The sequence below is a fragment of the Phoxinus phoxinus genome, assembly GCF_949152265.1.
Source record: "Phoxinus phoxinus genome assembly, chromosome: 5".
Classification (NCBI taxonomy): Eukaryota; Metazoa; Chordata; class Actinopteri; order Cypriniformes; family Leuciscidae; genus Phoxinus; species Phoxinus phoxinus.
Genome location: NC_136880.1, coordinates 32,860,662 through 32,885,152, shown reverse-complemented (window position 1 = coordinate 32,885,152; position 24,491 = coordinate 32,860,662). Strand labels below are relative to the sequence as shown.

The 24,491-nt window shown below is 37.1% G+C and overlaps 3 protein-coding genes across 4 annotated transcripts; 1 reads left to right on the top strand and 2 right to left on the bottom strand.

The window, feature by feature from the left end:
- Positions 1–117: 117 nt before the first annotated feature.
- Positions 118–5,571, top strand: tox4a (TOX high mobility group box family member 4 a). Of its 2 annotated transcripts, none has more exons than XM_079613932.1 (10): positions 118–263; positions 927–1,047; positions 1,190–1,249; positions 1,375–1,677; positions 1,842–2,087; positions 2,171–2,515; positions 3,180–3,260; positions 3,345–4,079; positions 4,531–4,682; positions 4,770–5,561. In XM_079613932.1, the coding sequence occupies exons 2-10, from the start codon at positions 943–945 to the stop codon at positions 4,825–4,827; spliced, it is 2,085 nt and encodes a 694-aa protein (XP_079470058.1). In that variant the 5' UTR covers positions 118–263; positions 927–942; the 3' UTR covers positions 4,828–5,561. The 2 variants fall into 2 exon arrangements, with proteins under 2 accessions (XP_079470058.1, XP_079470057.1); XM_079613931.1 differs by having other exon boundaries at positions 154–643; positions 4,770–5,571.
- A 954-nt stretch (positions 5,572–6,525) lies between these two features.
- Positions 6,526–11,251, bottom strand: LOC306999355 (uncharacterized protein). The gene is made up of 4 exons (XM_079613940.1): positions 10,827–11,251; positions 9,440–9,594; positions 8,671–8,758; positions 6,526–8,432 (listed from the first exon to the last, which is right to left on the bottom strand). Exons 1-4 carry the CDS (start codon positions 11,098–11,100, stop codon positions 7,573–7,575), a joined length of 1,377 nt encoding a protein of 458 aa, XP_079470066.1. The 5' UTR covers positions 11,101–11,251; the 3' UTR covers positions 6,526–7,572.
- Positions 11,252–12,092: 841 nt separating this feature from the next.
- Positions 12,093–24,379, bottom strand: casq1a (calsequestrin 1a). Its single transcript, XM_079613939.1, has 11 exons — positions 23,884–24,379; positions 17,126–17,219; positions 16,475–16,575; positions 16,200–16,311; positions 16,027–16,100; positions 15,500–15,630; positions 15,376–15,421; positions 14,229–14,283; positions 14,013–14,113; positions 13,821–13,895; positions 12,093–13,741 (listed from the first exon to the last, which is right to left on the bottom strand). Exons 1-11 carry the CDS (start codon positions 24,118–24,120, stop codon positions 13,292–13,294), a joined length of 1,476 nt encoding a protein of 491 aa, XP_079470065.1. The 5' UTR covers positions 24,121–24,379; the 3' UTR covers positions 12,093–13,291.
- Between the last annotated feature and the right edge of the window lie 112 nt (positions 24,380–24,491).

The following is a 24,491-nucleotide window of genomic DNA, read 5'->3' as shown; positions in this document are numbered from 1 at the left end:
AATTGGTTCTTGATGTAAAAATTGAACTCCATTGCTTTCTTCTCCAAGAAATAATCAAATAAGATTCCTTCCCCTGTTATAATAAACGACTGTGATTGGTCCAGCTTGATCCTCGCTGAAAAACGTAACGGCTGCCATGTGACAATCAGCGGCTCTCTGGAAAAAAATATTTGTGGTGGTTATCGAATTGGTAGTAGAGAGTTAAGGAGCAAAACAGAAGAACTGTTATTTAAACTTAAGGTGTATTACCATCTAGAGACAATGTGAGTCGCGTTAAGTATTTTCAGGAAAAGGTTTAATGTTATGCTATGATCGGAGTGCGATTAATGTGACTTGTGAATGAAAACAGACAAACGTAACAGAGCACCGATCGAATCGGTCCATTTTTACACTGGCAGCAACTGTCTTTGCTAGTGCAACTCTAATACAAACCTTCTTAAATTAATTTGAATATATATTCAGAATATACAGTTTATTGTGTTAGGTAATGAGAGGCTGGATATTACATATAGCAAATATACCAGAAGTCTCTCCGCTAGGCCTGTGATATGAATGAAACCTCACGTTGGGTTTAACAGCAACACCTTTGTGAACTAGCACCACTTAGCCAGTTAACGTTAGCTGCTGCTAGCTGGCTGAATTGGTAAGCCTATTAATAAACGTTTTTAACTAATCTGATACTACTTGCGCTGCGTGTGGGATCGTGTAATGAAGTTTACTGGCATTATTCAACCGAGCAACACATACCATATAAAATTGGACAATACCGAGAACAAGATGTTGTGTTTCTTGCTTCTTTTCTTTTAATGAATAGTGGGGGGTTTTCTTAGATGACTGCTTTTTCATTTTTCATTTTTTGCTCTTGGCTTGTTACAAGATCAACCTCTTCTCTGATATCAAAAGACCCAATTTATCTATTTATTTAGTCTTAATATTATCCTCATGGATCTGAATTTTTACTCGGATCTCTCTGACGGGACTGGTCAACATGTTGATTCTGAGTTTATGGAAAACTCGTCTTACAATGGATATGATTCCGTGAACAAGGTAAATCGTACTTTGTGTAGCTAACATCTTCAGTTGAATATAAAACGTATATTTGTATTTAAAATTGCAGTATGTCATGTAGTGTTCGTTTGATCAATATGTCTGCAGGTAAATAATACACCTCTTAACCTCTGTTTATTAGTTTGCAGGTGCCAATGAGTCCTACCTGACCATCAGTGGACCTGGTCATCATTTTCTTGAGGTGGTGCTACTTTTGGTCACAATTAACTGGGTTAACTCAATTATATATATATATATATATGTATATATATATATGTATTTGTTTCTGTGTTTTCATTTTATTTATGCATTTAATTTTGCTTGTAGAAAACATTCCATACACCCTGTCTGGGTGATGAAGAGTTTGAAATCCCAATCTCCTTGGATCCAGATTCTGCGCTCACCATAGAGGATGTGGAGGCCCATTTCGGAGAGTTGGCCGAACAGGCTGAGAGCTCAAGAGGTCCTGGAGTTGGAAATAGTCTTGCCAGTAATTCTGTAGTAGGGGGGAATGATCCCTCTTTTGCCTCTGCTTTCATGAATCCGTCTTCTCAGGGCATGGAGCACCTGAGTTTGGGTGTGATTAACCAGTCGGGAGGAAGTGCACTACTGAGCTCAACTCTGGGTGTGGTAAGCTTTGTCAGTGATCATTTATTTTCTTGCTTTCAGCTTGTTAGAATGGGCACTTGAATTGCTGTTAATGTAATTCGATCTTGAGTAAAGTATAAATTGGTACATCAGAGATAATGATTTTTTTTTTTTTGTCTTGTCTTGTTGTTTTTTTCTTTCTGTAGGATCTTGGCCATTCTGTTGGCTCCCATTTTAATAGTTCCTCCTCCATGACTATTGATGTTCCAATAAACGACATGAGCCACAGTCTCTTAGGACACAATCAGCTCACCACCATAGACCATTCAGATCTAAGTGCTCAGTTAGGGCTCAGCCTTGGTGGTGGAGCCAAGTCACCTGACCGACCGCTGTCAACCACACCATCTCCTGCTGGGTCATTGCAGGATGAAGACATGGAGGACTTCAGACAAGTGAGTCTTTCAGTGATGGGCTTGATTTGTGGCACATTTTCTTTCTTTTTCCATTTTGCAAGCTATCCCTATTTTCGTTACAGAAAACCATGCTGGTAGACTACTCCTCTGCGACGATCATGCCGCACCTCCCCAACTTGACGGGTTCCACCCTGCTCTCTTCTGCTCCTCCAGCTGTGGTGAGGAGGGTTGGCGGTAAGCCGGCCATGGTGCCTCTGACCTCAGTGGACACGGGAGCAATGCTGGGAGGCAAAAAAGGAAAGAAGAAAAAAGATCCCAATGAACCACAGAAGCCAGTGTCAGCCTATGCTTTGTTCTTCAGAGACACCCAGGCAGCCATTAAGGGCCAGAACCCCAATGCCACATTCGGAGAGGTGTCCAAGATAGTGGCATCCATGTGGGACAGCCTGGGAGAAGAGCAAAAACAGGTGGAGTATAGTTCTTTGAAGACTGACAGTGTTTGCAAAAAGTGCAATGCAATTCAAATATGCACAACTACTCAAAGATTTGGGGGCATTGTTATTTTTAATTAACGAAATGAATACTTCTATTTAACAAAGATGCATTGCATTCATCAAACTTGATGAATAAATCAATTAAAATGTTACACAAGTTTTATATTTATATATACTATATACACATACAGCAGGGGTAATTCACTCAAAAATGAAAATTCTGTCATTTACTCACCCTTATGTTGTTCCAAACCTGTATGTTTTTCTTTCTTCTGTTTAACACTAAATATGATATTTTGAAGGTAACCAATACGTTTATGGAACCCACTGACTTCCATAGTAGCAAAAATAAATACTATGAAAGTCAATGGCCACTCATACAGGTTTGTAACAACTTAAGGCTGAGTAAATGATGACAATTTTCATTTTTTGGTGAACTATCCCTTATAAGAATGAAAAAGTTATTGCGGTTTCTACAAAAATATTAAGCAGCACAACTGTTTTCAACATTCCATTGGTTGGGTAAAAAGATTTTCACACCACTCGCTTATACTAAAGTCAATTAGTCAGAATTGTCAGAATTGAATGTGTAAATGGTGTAAATTTTGTCATTCTGAATTTTTATGAACTTTTGCAGGTTTACAAGAGGAAAACCGAGGCAGCTAAGAAGGATTATCTGAAAGCTTTAGCAGCCTACAGAGCAAATCAACTCTCAAGAGTGAGTGGATTGTTTCTAGTTCTTCTTTTGTGAGTTTTTTTGTCCCCTGTCTTATATACTTTCTTTCCTTTATTTCTCATCCAGCCATCCTCTGAGGTGGAGGATTGCACTCCTTCCACTCCTCCCCCTGTCCCCTGTCCTGCACCCGTCATCACTGCTCCTGCTGCCCCTGCCCGTCCACGCCTGACCCCCATCCCTGAGCAAAACACCATCACCAACATCTGTGCATCCAATATTATCCTCGACCTGCCTCAAGTCACCACCCGTTCCCGCACGGGTTCTCTACCCTTGGCCATCGGCCATCCCCTGACCCCTAACCCCAGCCCGACACCCACTGTCACAAAAATCATCATCTCCAAGCAGATGCTGCAGGGAGGTTCTCAGCTCCACCAGATCCCCACGTCCATGGTGACGGTGATTCCGGCTGGAGTGCGTGCCGTGCATCCGGCTTCTGCTGGACGACAGCCTCCACCACTGCAGCAGATGCAGGGCACCCCACCTCCACCACGTCTGCAGCAGATGGTACAAACCCAAGCCCCGCCGCCTCTTCTGGCCAAACCCCGTGGAGGGGCAGGAAGTTCTGTGGCCGTCACTGCTACGCCTCCACCGCCTCTTCAGATAAAGATTGTGCCCGCTTCAATACACTCTGACCTGTCCACGCCAATTATTGTTACTACAGCCACAAGTGCCAATCCTGTTATTTCCTCATCCACCATCTCAGCCTTAGCACATCCTGCCCCTGTTGAGGTGAAAGTGGAAGAGCCCAAAGAGGAGTTGGCCACTGGGACGGATGAGGCTCTGACGGAGGAACCCGAAGAGGTTTGTTTTTCCAATAAGCAACATCAAAGGAGCTACTGTGGTTACACTTTATTTCAAGATGTCCCTGTTACAGTGTAATTATAACCGTTAAGTAAAGTTACGTTTTTATGCTAAATACTATACATTTGCTCTATAAACCTAAGTGCTATATCATTTAATGTGACATGACTTGAATAGAGTGTGGAATTGCAGAGCTTTTGCAAACATATCCGCATCGCTACGATTAGATGCTTTCTTAACTGCTATTTTCTCGCCGCTGTTATTTTTATTGTTTATTTTGTTATTGTATTTACATATTAATCTATGTTCACTACCAGTCATTTTAAAACTTCTTTTTATCACTAAGCAAAGAACTATGCTGTAATTATATCATTATATCTTATGAGATCAAACACAAGTACACAGCAAAGTTATTCAGAGTGTAACTGCTTGTTTTATCCTGCTTTTTCAGATGGAGATGGAGGTAAGTGTTGCTCCTGCGGTCTCCTCTTCCACTCCTCCTGTGAATCTCTGTGTCCGCGCTGGATGCACAAACCTGGCTGTGGACAGTCGAGACTGGGATAAGGAGTATTGCAGCAATGAATGTGTTGCCACACACTGCAGGTGTGTTTTTATTTTATTTTTTATACAGTGCTTTTTTTGTACAATCACATTCCATTTACTAACCGGGTATTTTTACTTTCTTAACAGGGATATTTTCATGGCCTGGTGTTCAATCAAGAGCCAGAACTCAGCCACTGTCAAATAAATGAAACGAAATCCTCCTGATTCTGGGTCTTAGCATGCCTGGATGTGTCTTTTATAATAACACAACAGAATTTTACTGGAATTACTAGTGAAAGTTTAGTGTTTTTGTTGTAAATATCTAAGGCATGAAAATGGCAGTGAAAAAATCACTCTATGAAAGGACAAATTATGTATTTGTTACAAATGTTGATGAATATACTGCGAACATCATGTTTTGACATTTGTTTTCCTAGTTGAAACTGTCAGAAAAGGACGTACAGTGAATTTTTTACTTTTTTCTTTTTTTTTTGGACCTTGTATTGTTTCCACTCAGTTTTGGGCCAGTGTTTTTTTTTTTTTTATGTATGTTACTAGTTAATGTGTTAAAGTGAGACAAATCTGAACCATTGTATTATTTTCAAATGCAGTAATTTTGATTATGATGACAAATTTAAGAGTATTAGTGAACCTCAAACAGTAATGCAATCAGTCTGCAATTTTATTATATTTTCAGTTTTCTTGTGTTGTACTGACAGTGTCTTAGATCAGTGTTCACAAGTGCTCTTGTGTAAAATCTTTTTGCCTTAGTTATGGGGTTTTGCTGACTTTTTTTAGATTGTGTTACAGAAATTACTCAAGTATTAATAAAAGGCAGCCAAAATGGACTAAGTTTCAGAATTCATTGCAAACGTACCCATTTTAATGTGACACTCAAATGGTTGTCAGTGCACTACAAAAAACGGCAGAGGTCCCTGCTTTTCCCTGGTGGTAGAAACATAGGCTATATTATTTTATTATAGATGTCTGACCATTATGTAGTCAATTTAGTTTGTAAGAATTTTTAATCTGAAAAACATAAATGTGACTGAATAGAGAGCACTTTTACAAGTCGAAAGCTTAAAGAAAAACCAGTAACAAAAGATGGCATTTCTTGGCCATGGTCAAGGATGCATTATGACATTCACAAATTTTTTTGTCCCCTTTAATTTAAAAAGTACCCCCTGAGATTTTTACATTTTTTGTGTTTAAAATGTATACATAATGACGACTACATAATGAATCCATTTTCCTAACTGTGTTTTTGTCTTATCCAGAATCACTACGGTATAATAAATGTTTACAGTATATTCTGTGTGACTCATAAACAGATAAGTAGTTCCGGTTACAAAGTTCTTCCGCAAGAACTGCAGTTCTCTTTATTAACCGCTAGAGCGCCAAAAGTTACAGACTGCAGCTTTAAATTAAACTTGATTTGATTATTTGCTTTCAACAAGTACCTCTAGCAACCCCATTTCGGGGAACCCTGATCTAGATCATTTGTTGTGCAAGGTTACTTGTAAAGGCTGAAAATATCAATTTGAGGTTCTACAAAAGTATTTCTCCTTTCAAAGGCCCCAAAACATTTTTTATTATTATTGGCATCTCTTCTATAAAATACTCTCAAAGATTACTGCAATGTCCCAGGAGACATTTGCATATTCCAGTGCATAAGCAAAACAAGGCTTGATTGGAAGCATTTTCAAATTCGCTGGCATGTTTTCACATTGAATTGCTCAAACTTTTGTTATTGGATATTCCAAGTTTCACAAGCCCTTGGAGATCATTGTCCATATTAACCTTTCTATTGAGTTATATTCTCCAGCAGCAAGAAAATACACACACATATATATCTATATATATATATATGCTAGAGCCTTTTAATAAATAAAAACAACCCATTAAACAAAGATATGAGGTTATTGTTTATTCAAAAAGAAACTATATAGGTTTGTCATAATGGTTATGAGAAACGGTTAAAAAAAGGACGTATAGCAAAAGCTCAGGTTGAAACCATTTCTTTTGTTTGCTAAAAACTTACAAATCTTACTACAAATGTTACAACATCTTTTTAATATCGAACTAAAATCATGTGATTGACAGCATATTGTTCTTTTTGTACAAAAAAAGTAAAGATAAAACAAAAAAAAGCATGTTTATAAAACAATCTCTCAGATAAATTTTTGCTTGGTCCATACAAAGAGATCACATCAAACGTTAAAACGTACAAGTAAAAGAACACGGAAATGGGAGCAATAGTGTTACTAACGGCATTTTTTAGCTTTTTAAAAATAAGCTTAAAGTAAGCAAAGCGTGCTAAACAAGTAGTGAACAACAAGACTCTAAAGTGTTGCTTTAAAAATTATTACAAGAACATATAAACCCCTGTGAGTCCTGCAGCATCCAATTATCTCCAGTGTTCAACCACACACACAGACACACACACACAAATCCTCTTGAATGAGTCCAGACAGGCATTTTAAAAAGGTCCAGATTGTTAAAAAGTCATTTTTACAAATAAAAGAGTTTAAAAGCATCATATAAGTATGAAGTATTCACAGCAAGCAAGAATTAGTCAAGTCTGTTTGTGTTGGACTGCAGGACTGAGCCCTCTAATTCCCTGGATATTTTACATTTAGTGGCATGAAACTACTGGAAAAAAAATCTTGTTTTGCAAAGAAATTTATATGATTAGTACAGATGCAGTCAAGGGCGAAGACTACAACAGAAAAAAAAACTGTCCACAAACAATCCTAATCACCAAGAGAAAACCATTTACAATGTGATATCAAGGAGAGAAAAAGAAGAAACCCGAACACATAAAAGGAGTCACCCCAATATATCCTGCCTGCTATTGTGCGTCAACTCGGGAGCTAGATTTAGATGCAGTGGTTCTGATGCGAGGTAGAAATATGGCGTTTGCTTTAGGCCACACGAAACATTTGTTCCGTTACTGAAGAGTTCGAAAGCTAACTGGCGCCGAATGAGTGAGTCTGTGTTTCTGAAGGTTCTTGAAGATCCTAAAACCCTTCGAGCACAGGCTGCAAATGAAGGGCTTTTCACCAGAGTGAAAGCGCAGGTGAGCCTTGAGATTGTTTTTGAGACGGAAGCCTTTCCTGCAGTGTGGGCAGACGTGAGGTCTCTCTCCAGTGTGGAAGCGCTCGTGCCTTCGCAAGCTTTTCCGCAGGGCAAATGTCTTTTTACACTTTCTGCAGGAATACGGCTTTTCGCCTGTATGAAAGCGCTCGTGACGCTTTAGGATCTTCTTGCGTTTGAACTTTTTGCCGCAGATCTTGCAGGCATGAGCATGCCCTTGTGAGAGGACTCCCTGCAGGCGCCAAATGCCGTCCCCGCAGTCTTTAAAGCAGCACAGCCGACGTCCCGTATGGACACGCTGGTGGGCTCGCAAATCTTTGGCTGTAGAGAAGCAGTTTTTGCTGGATCCATTCGCCCTCTGCGCACTTGACAGCATCAGTAGGTTCACAAGTTGCACAGAACAAGGCCGTAACAGTTTGCAATCGAAAGGCGTTTGGCTCAGCTGGAGACACACCTTCTTTGCATTCAAAGCACTATTACCTGATGCCTGGCTGAGTTCAGTGGCCTCCGCTGGGGTTTCGCTGGATTGAGGAGGTTCTATCTGAGGTGACACTTCAACAGACAGCAAAGAATTTACTTCCATTAGGGCATGGTCCCACTGGTTTATACTGTCAGCACTGGGAATGTTAACTAGAACAGAGCTGAATGGATGAGACTCTGGATCTACTATAGAGTGTGAAGAAGTTTCCTCAAGAGCATCAAGTCCTTGAAGACCTAAGAGACCACAAAAAAAGCATAAAAAGGAAGAAATGTGTTTTCATTCTGTAGTAATTTCATATTTTTTTTGTAGAACTGTTAAAGTTTGTTTTTATATTTTTGTAAATAAAACATTTACTTTTTTTTTAAAATCAGTTTATTTCTGGATAGATTAGGAAGAAAATGTGCATTTGATATATTCAGCTTAAGCAGTTAACAAAGGATTATGAATCAAGCTGGTCTAGTTTCTTTATACCATTTTCCTGAATTGTCTCTGGTTTCTTCAAGTCATCTGTCCATAGGGTTTCATGAATTAAGCTGTCTCCTCTACCCACTCCAATCTCCTGAAAAACAGTCAACCGTATTTATGACTTGGTCAATAAGGGAAAAGAAATAGAATTGTTGCAAATCTAAAATGAAAATAAATGGGGTTGGAAGACAATTGCAATATAGCTGTGATTTAATTAAATAACTGTATAGTATTATGCGCTGAAGTACTTCAGATTGAAACACTGGCAGCTTGAGATCTACTGTTTTCAGCATCTCCGACCAGCTCGATTTACTTTATTTACAGTCGCATAATTTCCAAAAAAAATTTTGGATAGATGTCTTCACCATTTCCTCAGTATACTAACAAAATAAAAGCTTGAGCATTTCATAATGTTAAATAGCTTGAGTGAATACATATCTTTTTTTTAATCATTTATTTATATAAACTTTTGTAACAGTGTAAAATAAATTATTATAATTAGCAAATATCCATTTATTTCACAGTACAATCACAATTTACAACAGTAATATATTTCTGTCTTCATTTTTATAATAACAACAATAATATTAAATTCGATTGGGTTTCCCAAACCATTATGTGAATGTGGACTAAGACTATCACAACTAAAATTTCAAGTTACCGGTAAATAAAACATGTACAAAAAAAAAATACAATATGAACATTATTTCATCAAAGTATATATTCTAGTTGATAGAAATCGAAGAAGAGAAAGTTAAAGATCAGTGCCACCTACAGTTTCTTTGAAGATTGTGCATGGAAGGTCAACCATGCATTGCAAATCCACTACTTCTGGAGACTCCTTGCAGAGACTTTCAGAGGGAGAAAGGCCCTCCTCTCCTGTGGAATCCTGAAGATAAATCCTGTCTTTCTCAGTGGACAAACACAGATCTGAATGGGAGAAAATACAATATATTACCATTTAGAAACACTGTGTCTGTGACAGTGCTGTTAGTTTTCTTAATGCACATTATTTGGGATAAAATAATTGTCCTTTTGAAAATCATTTGAACTTTTACGTTTGAAAGAAGCAGAAATTTTAAAACCAGCTCCATTTTGCATGGACAGGTTAATAAATAACATTTATTATATATTTTAAAAAATGGTCATGTGATTATAAGTTATTATTTTATGACAAGTCACAGGAACAACAAACTGCATTGTTTGCATTAAAACCAAGCAAGGTGGACTTCGCCCCTGAAATATCAATCAGCACTACTGCTGCAACTACTTTTCGAAATATGGTAAACCATTTTAACATGTATTGCCTACAACTAAATAGTATTTATTTTTATGTTACTAGTTATTTTCACAATTCAACAGTGTGCACATCTAACAGGCAAAAAAAAGGTAAAAAATAAAAAAGGAAGGAAATGTTGGCACACCACAGCTCCCTTTTCCTTCCTTTTTTCCTTTGTTATTTTTAACCAATCCAATAAATATTAACTTTTCAGTTTCAATAACGAACTATTCATTAGCTAGTAGTACTTATTCCAAATAATTACTTGTTGATTTAGACACTATTTGCTCATGTCTTTCAGTTGAGTACATCATCAGATCACGTATTGATTTAATAAATATAGACAATTAGACATACTTAAAAGATGTATAGTGTGTTCAAGAAGCGTATCTCTCTTGCAGTTTTTCTGACAAATCAATATACATTTAGTTCATTCAAGTAGGCTACTTTTTTTAATTGCTGCATGTTAATAATATTTAATATCACTATAAATGTTATTGGAAATATATCATGTTCAGTAGGTTATGTTTTGGTGTACAGTAAACAGTTGTTAGTAATTATGTTTTAGTACTTTTATAGCCTTGTAAATTTGAACTAAATACGAAACACTACTGGAATAGACTAATAGCAAAGTAGGATGAAAGTATACTACACTGTATGAACTGAACTACAATATACTAGAAAGTATACTAGGCTACAAATAAGTAGGCCTACCGGCGGTAACATAAAAACAGATAATTCGTTTTTAAGCAATATTAAAACGGCTTGCCATATACGACAGCCTTCTTCCGGTTTGCTCCTGTTGAATTCAACAAATGTAGAAGTAAACCCAAGCTACATGCACACAGCTAGAGAAGTGGCTGTTGTTTACGCAAAAACATACCCTGGTGGTTGGATAGCAGTGTCTCTCCCACCTGCACACCGACGCTACAAACCATCTTGTCCGAAAGATTAGTCAATGCACTTTCCATATGAGCCCTGATATCAGGGACACGCACCAGATCTTCTTTGATCTGAGCTTCTCTGTCGACCGTGCAGCCATGGGAATCCAATGCGCGTCCTTCGAAAACTTTCGTTATCTCCACGACGGCCACCTTCAGTAACACCTCCATAACGGCCGCCACCTCTGCTTGAAACCTGGACACGGACTGGGACATTTTGCTCTCGGTCTGAACATGCAAAATATAAGTTATAATGCATAAACAAACGGATCGGTCGTGCAGTCGTTTGTGGTCACTATCCACATGGCTAAGATGGAAGTAATGGGCGTGTCTGCTGACATTCCACAATGACGTAGCACGTATTAACACGGGTGGCGCCAAATCCAGACGTCGCTTTACATAGGAATGTTGATTGCAAAAAAATGTTGTCATATAATGGAATGGGTAATTTGGTTATTTATTCTAGAGTATCTATTTTAATAAGTTTGTATTTTGTTGAAATGCATCATATAGCCATATTTAGCTCCACGGAATACTATGTGGCCAGAGTGACAATAAACCAAACAATAGGCTACAATTAATTAAGCCTCTATAATTAGAGTTTAGTTGAATTGTAGATGGTTTTAATACATGGCACATTTCCCGAACCTTTTGATGTCCTGTGAAAAAAGAGCCAAATAGACTATCCTATGTTTTTGTTGTAAGGCCTATTTTATATTTTTGATAAACTATTACAAAAACTGTGGGCTAGGCTAGTAGATCAAATTAAACACATCAAATGTGTGTACCCATGTCAAATTAAAGTCATAAAGCAACATCAATTTATATACAAAACACATTAATAGACATACATAACATTTAACAAAAAAATATATATTTTAAATTGCATATTTTATCTTTTTTAATAATGTTTATATAAAAAATGACAAAATTACACGAATCAGTTATTTAAAGTCGTGATGAAACAGAAGTAGCAGCAGATAATTTCTTCTGTATTGTGATGTAGGCCTACATAAAAGTATAATGGATTATTGAAAAAGGAAAAATGCAGGGCAGGGCAGGGACTTGGTTCTATGGGTCAGTTATTATTTGATTTTGTAATGTGGGCATTGCACCAAAAAAAGGGAGGCAGATGAACGCAAGCTTGCCGAGGTGGGATTTAAGTGGACTAAATGATTGGAGAAGTCCTGCAAGTGTCACCAGAGAGAAGTTTTCAGAAGAGATCTATTTTGTACCCTATTTGTAAAGTGCCACATTTAAAACAGGAAAGCAGCGAAAGACAGAATATTGAGGGGGGAAAAACACCAAAGCTTATCACTTTTGTTATTTCTATAATAAACCCCTGTGACCGCAAGAAAAGAATCTTGCAGGCAAAACATATTTTGTACCAAAAATATAATTTGGTATATGAACATGAAGTGTATCCTCACATGACACTACATGGCGCAGAGAAGACAATGCAGTGCCTTGTGCTAAATATATATTTTCCATATTTGAAATAGGCTATGTCTAAAGAAAACAATAACCTACTGAATCCAACCTCCAGATCAAAATTCTGAGACATATTTGAAAGGCTTTTTAAATTCATATAAAAATGTACATCACTTTATTCCAATCTGTTTTTTATTTTAAGACTTAAGAGTAAAACCAAGTTGTCTTCATTAAAAAATAATAATATATCAATGTTTCTTTTTCAGTAGAAAACGTTTGTGATTTACTGCACTTTTTAGACACAGAAGGAAGTTTGGACAATCCCTTCTCCGGCTAACGTCACATAAGGTCACATCCTGTCTTAACAAAGAAAGAAGGTATGACTAATGACCTTGAGGAAAAGCCTGCTTAGCACCTTTAGGTCCTATCACAGCGGGACAAACAATCCATCCACATATTAGTACAAATAAACATTTAGACAATAACAACAAATTCAACTGATGGATTCACACTTAAAATAATGTTGCTACTCCCTCTGCCGATCTTACATATTTTCGGTTACATTTTTCATGCTTGAATGTCAGGTCCTTTTCCAAATGTATGCATAGGTGTATTTACCTGCCAATTGCAGTATGTCCTTATGCACAAAAAAAATAGATGGCAATGAACTGAAAGCAATATACATCTATTGCTAATGCTTTTGGTTTTATAAGTGATGTCAACATTTGGAAGTGAATATATTAATGTCTAAGAGAGAGCATGGTCTTTGAATTAAACTTTGGGTCAATGGGAGATAGAATGAGGAGTACATTCTTAGATATGCATGGAACAAGGTGACAATTAAATTATGACATTTTTACCCTCTTGATTTCCGACAAAAAATATTAAAGGAATTTTTATAACGTTGATGATTCAGACAGTTGCAATTAAACAGACTTTAGTTTGGACAATACATAGCATGTAAGATAGTAAGAGTTTAATCGTCGTCGTCGTCATCGTCGTCGTCGTCATCATCGTCGTCATCATCGTCGTCGTCGTCGTCGTCGTCGTCATCATCGTCGTCATCATCATCGTCGTCGTCGTCGTCATCATCGTCGTCATCATCATCATCGTCGTCGTCATCATCATCATCGTCGTCGTCGTCGTCATCATCGTCGTCGTCATCATCATCATCATCGTCGTCATCATCATCGTCGTCATCGTCGTCATCATCATCGTCGTCATCATCATCGTCGTCGTCATCGTCGTCGTCATCATCGTCGTCATCATCGTCATCGTCGTCGTCATCGTCATCATCATCATCGTCGTCATCATCATCATCATCAGGATCGATTTTGTTCTCTAGCACATCCTCTAGCCAATCCTCCAGCTCATCAACTGTTGGCATGTCATCATCATCATCCATATCAAACCAGATACTTTCAGCCTGCAGAAGACACAAGAGCTCAGTTTGGATCTCGAAAGACACAACATACAACACTGAAATCCTACAGTGAGAAACTTACATCATCAACCTCCACTACACCAATCTGAGGTGAGGACAGGTCAATGTCGAAGGTCTTCTCCCAATAGGGGACAAGCTGCATAGAAGCCACAGAGACATGCTTAAGCTCTGGTATCCACTTTCACAACAAGGATTATATTTGGAATATCCAATGACTATGCATTTCTTAGTGCAATAAAAGCCATAGGGTTACCAGAGGGAAGTCATCGGGGTCGATCCAGACGATGCTCAGGTCGGGATTGTCGGTGTTATCCTCTGCCACTTCCTTCACGATTTCAAGGAATTCAAAGCCATCTGAAAGAAGCCCAAGAAAATGTCAGACACATTCAAGTGAGGAATAAAGTTATATTACATTTTAAAATGACAGTGGCTTTGATCAATACAAGCAGCATAAAAAAAGATCTCATACCTGGGTCACCCTCCTCAGCAAAAGCAATTATATGCTCGCCATCAAGAGCATCCGCCTGTCAGAAAATGATGGTTACAGTACATAAAGGGAAAGATCTTGTGCTTTTCTGTTAGTATCACAAACAACTACAAATCACAAGATCACATCTTTTAATGCCTTATCAATATCCTTGCTCCTTTATTAACATAATATAATTTGATTTATAATATGATTTACTGTACATTAGTTTCATCATGTCTAGAAACAGATGGTTTTCTAATAGATAATCCTGTGATTATATAACATGTGTAAATAGCAGTGCTTGCAAGGCAGCAAAAGAAAAGTGTTTTAAGTTTTAGGCTTCGCTGAATGAAATGGACCCTTTTCACAGACTGCAACGATGCATTTCTGCATTAATTAACATCACAAATCTAGCCATTTTTTCTATCTTTCTTTTTTTAAAGCTACACTATGTAACTTGGCCCCTAGCAGGGAAAAAACTGCATGCGTCTTGCGGAAGATTTTGTTTTGTTGCTGTTCAAAGCACCGCTGTAAACAAGTGGACACAGAGAATCTTATCAGAGCGGATGGACAAAATGTAAAAAAAAATGTTTTTGTTTTTACAACTAGTGATTCCTATGAGGTATGCTGTTTTGACTGATCCATGGTCAGTTTTTCTCAACCAACCTGCAGCTTCACGATACCCATGATATGCATTGGCGAATGATGTACGTATGCGATTTCCCGCAAAATCTTTCCCAGCTGCTCTTAAATATAAATCATTATAATAGGTTTATCAAAGTGTATTTTGTTGAATTATGGTTAGGCAGAATGTTTTGCACTCTTGCATTGATACAATTTAGTAATTTATAATAATAATAAAAAAGGTTATTATATACTTTAAATTATAGATGCCTAAATCAAAGAGGTCTGTAATACCTGGAGAGAGCTATCCATTAGCATTCCCATTCATCTCAATGGCAGTGTGAAATTATCTACAAGATGAACTTTGAAAAGAGTCTGTATGTGAAGTGGTTCAAGCTGAATTTATTGTAGCAAACTGTCAAAAAAGAAGAAAAATAGCACGTTTCAGCAATATCAAGGCAGTGTTGCCTTGCAAGCACCGTAAAAAAAAAACTATCGTTTCACTGACACAGCATCAGCTTACCCAGATCTCATACATGTTGTGTGGTTGCATTTTCCTCAGTGTTGGCCTGCAGAGACATGTTCATTAATGTGCACTGTTGATTTCATTTCTCAATTTGAAGCATTTTTCACATCAGTCAACACACCTGTCATTGTCCTCAATGAATTCAACAAGTTCTTTCTCACTGTAGGGTTTACCGGGGATGACGACGGGTTCATCCATGAAGGGCTCGTAGAAGTCCACCTCATTCAACTTCAAGTCTAGTTTTGTAGCAACCTGCAAAATGGGCAAGTAGAAATAAAGGTGCTGCTTTAAAAACATTAATCATGCGGATATATTTTTAATTTGAATTCAGATGATGCTATGCACTACAGCTGATTATGGAGCTACAATCATCTTTAAGCACTGCAGATGCCCATAAAATATTACTGCATCAGTGTAAAGTTTTAGAAACGTAGAAAGCAAAAAGTGAATTTGTTTATTAAAACTATTAAAAGATGGCCATTTTAAACATTCAGAACGTCATTTTAGCATAAATAAAGATGACATTTTCACTTATATTGTAGATAATGTTTATTATGTATAATAAAAATAAATATCCCCCGAAAGTCCAGTCCAATTGGTCAAACTAGAGCTACACAGGGTTGTGAAAATTATGATTACATTAGTTACCTTTGGACTAAAGGTGGCAAAGAACTTGATGTGTGGATGGAACTCCTCTGCTGCGTCCTCAAATGCATCGTAGTCTAAAATCACAAGACCATTGGTGAACTTTTCAAAACAGTTGACCTACTTAAATTTTGTGAAAAAATTATAAAACAATGTATTCCCATTTGGATACGTACGGTCAGATTTCTCACTCTTGAAGAAGCCCACCAGCTTGATTTCCTCCTCAATATTATGGAAACCTTTCAACTCACGTACATTGCTAATGATCTCAACTGGATCCTCAATGACCTGGTAAAAGAGTCAATAAGGATAGGAAGTAATGACAGTAAGAAACTGCTGAAACTGAGGACCAAGTGTGCATCGGGTGAGAAGGAGAACAACGGGGAAAAGGAAGAGCAGGATGTAGGCTAAATTAAAAATGCGAGAGAAGTCTAAAATATTTTTCACGCACATCATAGAGGAACTCCACCAGCGTGTCCGCAGCAAGCTCTCCATCGTACTCAATGACCTCATCCTCAAAGAAGATGTAGATACTGTCAGCCTCTTCCAGACCTGAGGAGCACAAAGATGGAAATGAACCTGTGAGAATCTGGGTTTGAGTAATGTCCACCAGAGGTCCTAGTTGTTCTTCTGCTGATGTCCTAAAGTTTGACAAGAAATCTACACAAAGGGCATCAATAGAGCACAAAATAAAGCTTGAAACAACTAAAAGTAATTTTGAGAGAACACACAATCAGATCCAATTACACTTTCATGACAGGTCAACATGTTGTTACATATGGACTTGTTACATATGTCATCCTATTTCCTCACAACAACTCTATAACAGGCATGGACTTCTGTTTTTCTTTCAACAAATATAAATGCGCACTAAAACTCACAAACAGTCTCCCATTAAGTAGCTGATGCATAACATGAACCTTTTTAAATAAACATTAATATTTTAGGTTAACATTTATATGGATCAATAGGTGAAAATGTATATTCTAGGTTCTCTGACTGATCATCAGGTCTCTTTTGTGTTGTGAAAAATTATTTTTATTTAAAAAACAAAAATTATACACAAGTAGGTCATATTTGAGTGTTTTTGTAATGTAGTTACCTAGTTTCTTGGCAACAGCTCTGTCTGTCTTCTCATCGAGTAGGCCAATCCCGATGTCCTCGTCGTCAAGATCCTCCAGGACTTGTGCAGCAAGCTGGATAACAAAAAATATAGTTTTGAATGTCCTTCAGCTTCTACGAACAGCATGTGTGATTTGGTCGAGATGTTTAAAAGCATGTTAGTGGTGCCCTGACATGTAAGCTGTTCACACAAAATAACTGTGAGAGGGAACTCTTCAGACATTCTTGTGGAAACACTAACGTAAGGTGATTTCTTCTTTTAATTTTATTAGGGTTTGCATCCTGTCAGCACAAACATAATGCATTTGTTATCAACCTGAGAGCTGGTTTTGGTAGCTAACACACTGTGTACAAACACACTGTGTTGGACAAGGATAGCACATTTGTTTTTTTGCCTGCACAGATATTTCAGGCTCTGCTGTACAAACTGTAGTTAGTTTCTTCCACAGTCTTACATCCATAAAAGCCATCATCAGAAACGCTGCCCCTGCACTTTCTAAATCGGTGTGAAACTCGACCCGTATGATGGACAGCTGTCTCCACCAATCACAGTGCTACATGCGCCCGCTGAGCCGGAGTAACAGGGTGCTGGGGTGGTGACAGGTTCTCCCAACCATTTCTCCAAACATTATGAGGAAATAAACTGAAACAAATGCCCTTGCATTCCTATACAGGTGCAAAATATTCAAAAAAAAAAAAAAAAAAAAAAAAAAAAACCTTCCGTCACTCTAAAATTGGTTAAATAATTCAGTAGTGTATGTAGAATAGCTTTTAAACTTCATAAAGGATGCAAAAGTGGCATAAACATATCATAAACATGCATACTGTATAAGGTCTATTGATGTCATTGATTTTCATAGCTTTGCGTTAAAAAACTGTGAGCTGTTAACGCATACCCAGCTAACAAATATATGTTCTAAAATCATTTAGCTAACGTTCCCATTATGTTCCGGGGGAAAATAAATTGGCTTTGCAAGCGTTAATGGAACATCTATCTTTTATCATTTTGTAAACATTATGGGAACATTACTTTTTAAAGTTCTCTGAACATCCTGAAACATTTAAAAAACATTAGACAACATCACACTAAAAGGATTAAGAAAAAACGCTTGTGTATAAAACATTTTGGAGAAAATTTTTAAAAAACAGATAACGCTTACTAAATAATGTTACTGGGAGAATTTTTGTTCATTTCTTTGAGAGAACCTTGCTATAATGTTAGCCAAAGTTCTGAGAACGTTCCATGTTAGCTGGGTAGATATCTACCCAATTCAACTACTTAAGATGTCTCAACACATTTTTGCCAAACAGTCAACATTTCAGATGCTGCCCATTACTCACACTAACACTAACACTAACATTAACACTAACACTATAACAACCACTATTCTTTTTTATTTACCACATGCAAAATTATCTAACATTAATGATAAGCTAAATCCTGTGAAAATCTGCTAAAGACTTTTGAAGATATGGATATTCTTAGGTGTAAATAACAAGGTTGAAGATGTCAACCAGCTCTTGTGAGCTCACAGGCTGGCTTTGACCTTTCCAATATGGCCGACAGCAATGCACCTTATGCAATATCTACCGGAATATAGATATATGCGTTAACTGATGTGACCAAAACGGGTCAATAAATGAATCAGAACGAATACTTCAGATCATCCAGATCATTGGATTCATGAATCATAAATTGCTAGTTCTCTTATTAACATGTCAAAAAAAATGGTGGGGGAATAATGAATTACATGTTCAGTCTGACACTTGAAATTTAGTTTTATGGACTGCATTTATGTTATTTTTAGAACTTTTGATAATTTTTAAGCTTGAAAGTTTCAGTCCTTATTCATTGTAATTGCACTGAAAAACAAGACCACAGAAAGCAAGCAAAATGTTATCCTTTTGTGTTCCACAGAAGTAGAAGAAAAGAAATTCACACAGATGCGGAGCAACTTGTGGGTGAGTAAATTGAGTGAATGAATTTCTGTCTAACTTCTTAAAATGTTTTTGTGAAAGTTACAGTTCTACCAAGGAATCAGATTTTTTTTGAAAGGTGTTTTATTACATTTTTGAATTATTTGTCCGAGAATTTTATGCAAGTTCTTCTAGTTTATCTGTAATATTAGCAACAATACTTGAGTGATAATTTATCTCTTTGTTAATGTGCTCGATCTTGGTAATGTCTCATTGATCTTTTCTTCTCAGTCTTTAGAATGATCTCAAGGTTTTTCTATCAGTTTAGTAGCCTATATTAGTATATCAGCAACTTATTAGCATTAAGGAGGTTATATGTCTGTATACCAACCCACCAATATTTAACCTTAGGCTTAACTCAGCTAAAGACAAAATAGGTCACGGCTATATAAGGCGACCCACAAAAAGCCATGAGTCAACAAGAGAAGATTTTTGCAATGAATCCGAGATAGAGTTTGCTTATGACAAATCAGAGTCGGGATAGAGGAAAGAGGATACATTTAATCCAATACACAGCCACGGATAACGCGCCCTTCTCTTTTTTTTCTTTACATCCCTCCATCTCTTCCGATCACATCTTCATATCTTTTCAATTCAGTATTTATTCATCAATTCATAAAGGCAGTAAAACACATAATTTTTCATAAAATAACCAACAAATCTAAACAGCCTCCCAAGAACAGAATTGAGAACACTGTATCATCTCTATAACATGTTCTATCAGAGGCTTAATGAGTATTTATTAGCCAACATAAATATGTTTTTTCATTAACCCCTTAAGCAGCACCCCCTTTTTTTTAATAGACATGAAAATGCACATTCTGAACTTAAATGGTTGTAATTTAAGAATGAAAAGAGACATTTGGGAGATTTTTTAGATTTTTAAATTAAGAAAGTTAAACAGAAAAAAAGTTATAGAAGTTTGAGTTTGTGAAAATGTACAATGTTAAAACATTTATTATTCATATTTTATATAAAATATGTATTTTCAAAACCTGGTGGACTCTAAAAATGCACAAAAATCAAAGCCAAAAATCTGAACAAGTTGTGTTTCAAACTTTAGGTTGATATCTCAAAAAAAATAAGCTTTCAGTAAGATTTTGTTTGGGCGCAGTACCAAACTTTTTCACTAGTTGACATGCCCATATAAGGGCGCCTCCATTTCCATATGTTGTTTGAGTGATATGAACCATTATTTTTACAATTTATGAAGTAAACATCCTATTCAGAAGCAGTATTGGAAGTTTGGCAGATTTTGAAATGAATTGAACTTCTAAGAAACACAAAAAGAACACGTATATGCATTATAGCTCGCTGCCACATCACAAATGGTGAATCTATTATTTTTGAACTCTTGGCATGAAAACAAACTGAGGTTTCTACCATTCTTTCATGATTTTTCATTATTTTAACAAGCCTTAGGAGTATGAAAATATTCTTGTTGCAAATTGATAAATTACGGTCACCAAAAAAAATCAGTCACCAAATATGTAAACTAGAGATTGTAAGCTTTCAAATGATATATAGTTTGTCAAGATTAGTTTAGGTTTAGTCTAGGATATTACTGTTTTAAATATGTAATGGTGCCAATATAAGGGGTTAAGGAAATATAACCAGAAACACCCAAGGCCGGGTTGGTGTAAATGAGAGCATACAAGTGTTTCTATAAGGGCAGAAAGCAGATCTTCTGTAATGGAGCATCACAGGGGCTTGAGCCACACAAACAGCTATGACAGCAGAGGCGTTTATAATTAGAGCTGCTGCAGAGACAAACCGGGACTATTTTGGCAAGGTGGTGGTGACGTTCAGGGTCCTGGGATCCGCTGACAGGTACAGTAATGTGCCCAACACTCAGTAATCTCAGTCGACACTGCAGATTTCATGAGCTCAATCAGCTCTCAAGCTGTTATAAGTTAGTATAACTTACAACAGCGCTGGACTACTGTGTATTCAGGAGCAATGTGATGCAAAGCCACATACAAAAACCTCATTCCCACAATGTACCTTGAAAACTAGAGCATCGATGCTCACGATGTTCCCTATGTTCCACTAAGTTCTGAAGCGCAAAACATAAATCAAGTGAGCTAACTCAACTCCAGGGGATAGTCTATTCTTGCCTTTCTCCTAAAACACAATGGCCATCAGAAACCATTAGCATTAAGACTGAGACTTACAATTAGGTACGTTAGCTCATTAAACTACTAATCCCACACAACTAACACAATACATCAATGTCTGTTGTCTCTTGAGGATTGCACTGAGACCTGCACAACAGACCACTGTTGACTCCAGGAGGTGACAGCACGGCTAAATGATGCTGTAACCTTTTGACCACATGGGGTGGGATCTGCCCGCTGAGAAGATGCTAATGTTATCTAGTGTCCGTGGGATTGCTTGTGGCATTGTCCACATCACAATTGGTATGTTGATACGAAAGGTTGGTTTGAAATTGAAGTGAAGTTTGTAGATTTTCTTTATACTTTTAGTGTTATTTTAGCATTATTAAAACACTATTATTTATTCATATTTAAAATGAATTAGCTTTTTTTAGTTTTCATTTTAATTGTAGTTTAAGTAGTTAGCAATTGTAGTATTTTTTTTTCTTTTTCTTTTTTTATAAACTCTTTCCTTTACATTGACGGACATTTCCGGTTTTCCGTGTTTTCACTGTTATACGGTAGGGGGTGCTATTGCGCATCTTCTGAAAGAGTAGGCTACTGAATCTCTTGATTAGAACACAGGGGAAGAAGAAGCAGAAACAAGTGATAATATCATATGTAACCAGACATATGTAAACTAACGCGATAATCAACATCAAAACTGCTTAGTGTTACTGAATGAAATGTCGACCTAGAAAGAGGTATAGGACTGTGCAAGCATTAGGGGTGTTGATGGACTCAATCTACACCATCTATGATTTGATCATCGCTCTGAATACTATGGACTTAGTCTATTCTCTCAGCTTTTTGCTCAAAGTGTTGCTTTTTTTATGAAACTTCAAGTGTTTATAAAAAAAAGAATGAATGAAGTCTTTTTTTTAAGTAGAGGGTTCTTTCTTTTGATATTTTGCACATTCAGATATTCATACAACAAAATATTCTGGGGGCCATGAAAATTTTATGCAAATGATCAAAACGGTGGCGGTGGCTGGCAACTTAAAAAAAAAACGCTGGTGGGGAAAGAGTTAAATTATTTCTGTTTAGCTTTTTTTCAATTTTAGTAATTTAGTCATTTTAAAATTATTTTATTTAGTTTCCAAGGCAACATTTATTGTCATCTAAGCAATTAGTTTAATAGTTTAATAATAGTTAAAGCTAACAATAACAACACTGTTGTCAATAGCTGGCTAATCTCTGTCTTCTTATGCAATCTAATACAGTGTTACCCATGATCTGTCATTCAGGCCCAATACATACAGTACTATAATTAACCAGCAGTGGCCAGCAGCTGACAATTTGGTGATGTATACCATGTGCTACGTATAACATAATACACACCGCTGCTGTGACACTGTAAGAACACGTGACTCATTGCATGTATTTGATCTTTGAACCAATGAGACAGCATGAAAATATCAGCACTGATGCTTCAAAATGCTACAGATCCAAGATGCATTTTATTCTTTTTTAGCATTAGTTTTGGTGTCTGCATATGGGCCTGTCGACGAAACCAAAGTGAAAATGTACTGAGATGAAACCAGAAAAGCAAATTCCTTTGAAAAATGACCCATCTGAGCTCATGCTCAGGGTGCAAATTTACTGCGTGGTGCATCAGCACTTTTCTGATCAGATGCCATAGTCCAGATTGTTCTCGTGGCTGGTGTAACAGGCCCCACATTCCCCAGGCTCTGCTGGACTACTTTTCCTTCTGATCCAGTGTAAAGCCTCTAACAAGGCCACAGAAAAAATCTATATCGTTAATTAATTGAGTTTTTAATTGTCCTCTATCAAGGTTGAACTATCAACAACTATGGCCACTAATAAAGGTTAGAAGCATCAGAGCAAGTATTGTTTCAAGCATCCAGATTAAAATCGACACATCAGAGCAAACAACAATTTTCGGGCCAAATTCAAAGTGCCATGCAGCGCTGTTTACTGTAAATGTCCATGAACTATATAAGCAGAACTATAAAGTGCAGGATATAAAATACTACATGCTATAAATAGCTGCACAGTAAATCCTGTTGAGACTAACTTTCCTGCCGCATTGAATCAGCAGTTTACTGGTCTATCCATCCATCCATCGACCAGCTATATCTTTAAGATGTACTAAACAAAAGCTAAATTAATAATTCATACAACAAAGGGTTTTTTAACCAGTGTTTTTTTAGTATACTATACTATTATAATATTTATGGTAACATTTTTACAATAAGGTCTCATTCAATGACATTAGTTAAACTAACATGAACTAATATTTCTGATCAACAATATATTTGATCCAGTCTTTGTAAACATTAGTTAATAAAAATACAGTTGTTCATTGTTAGTTCAAGATAGTTCACAGTGCATTAACTAATGTTAACAAATTAAACTTTTGATTTTCATAATATATTATTATATGCTGAAATTAACATTAACTATTGATAAATGCTAAAAGCATGACAAAAGTTGACAAATCCTATGATTTTCTTCATCTAAACTGGTCCTCTCACAGAAGACTTTAGTCATTAGCATGCTTCACAACTGCCCAAAGTTTCAGTGGATCCAGCTGCTCCCAATAACTACCCCTCCCCTTTGGCCGATCCCGAGTCAAACCCACCTCAAGGGCCAGCTCCTCAATCTGAAACTGTTTCTGGGCGACTCTGCTGGATCCTACGTGCTCATGGTAGTACACCACCATCACGTCATATTTCTTCATCACAGACTTGAAATTCTTGGCATTAAGCTCGTGAACGCGGTCCTTTCCATCGTACTCGGGGATGTCCATACCTTTCTGGCCCCATGACAGCTGCCCGAAGGTCAGAAGGAGCCCAAGGAACACTAGGTTCCACTTCATGATTCAATACTTAAGTAGGGAAAACTTTAATTCCACTGAATTTAAAACAAATCAACTAAATACTTCATAAAATTAAATTAGAAAGGACCTGTGATCCCCGCCACCCAGAACAGACAAGACCAAGTCCTGAGGCCCCTTGTATGAAACCCCTACACACGGGTAAAAGAGACGAGTAACAGGGTCGAGAGCATTTTAGGGGGTGGGATGAGGGGAGTGAGAGAGAGAGAGAGAGAGAGAGAGAGAGAGAGAGAGAGAGAGAGAGAGAGAGAGAGAGAGAGAGAGAGAGAGAGAGAGAGAGAGAGAGAGATTGATATGAGGCACATTTTTTCATGCAGTGACCCAGACTGGAGATCATAGCAAGGCAAAGTAGA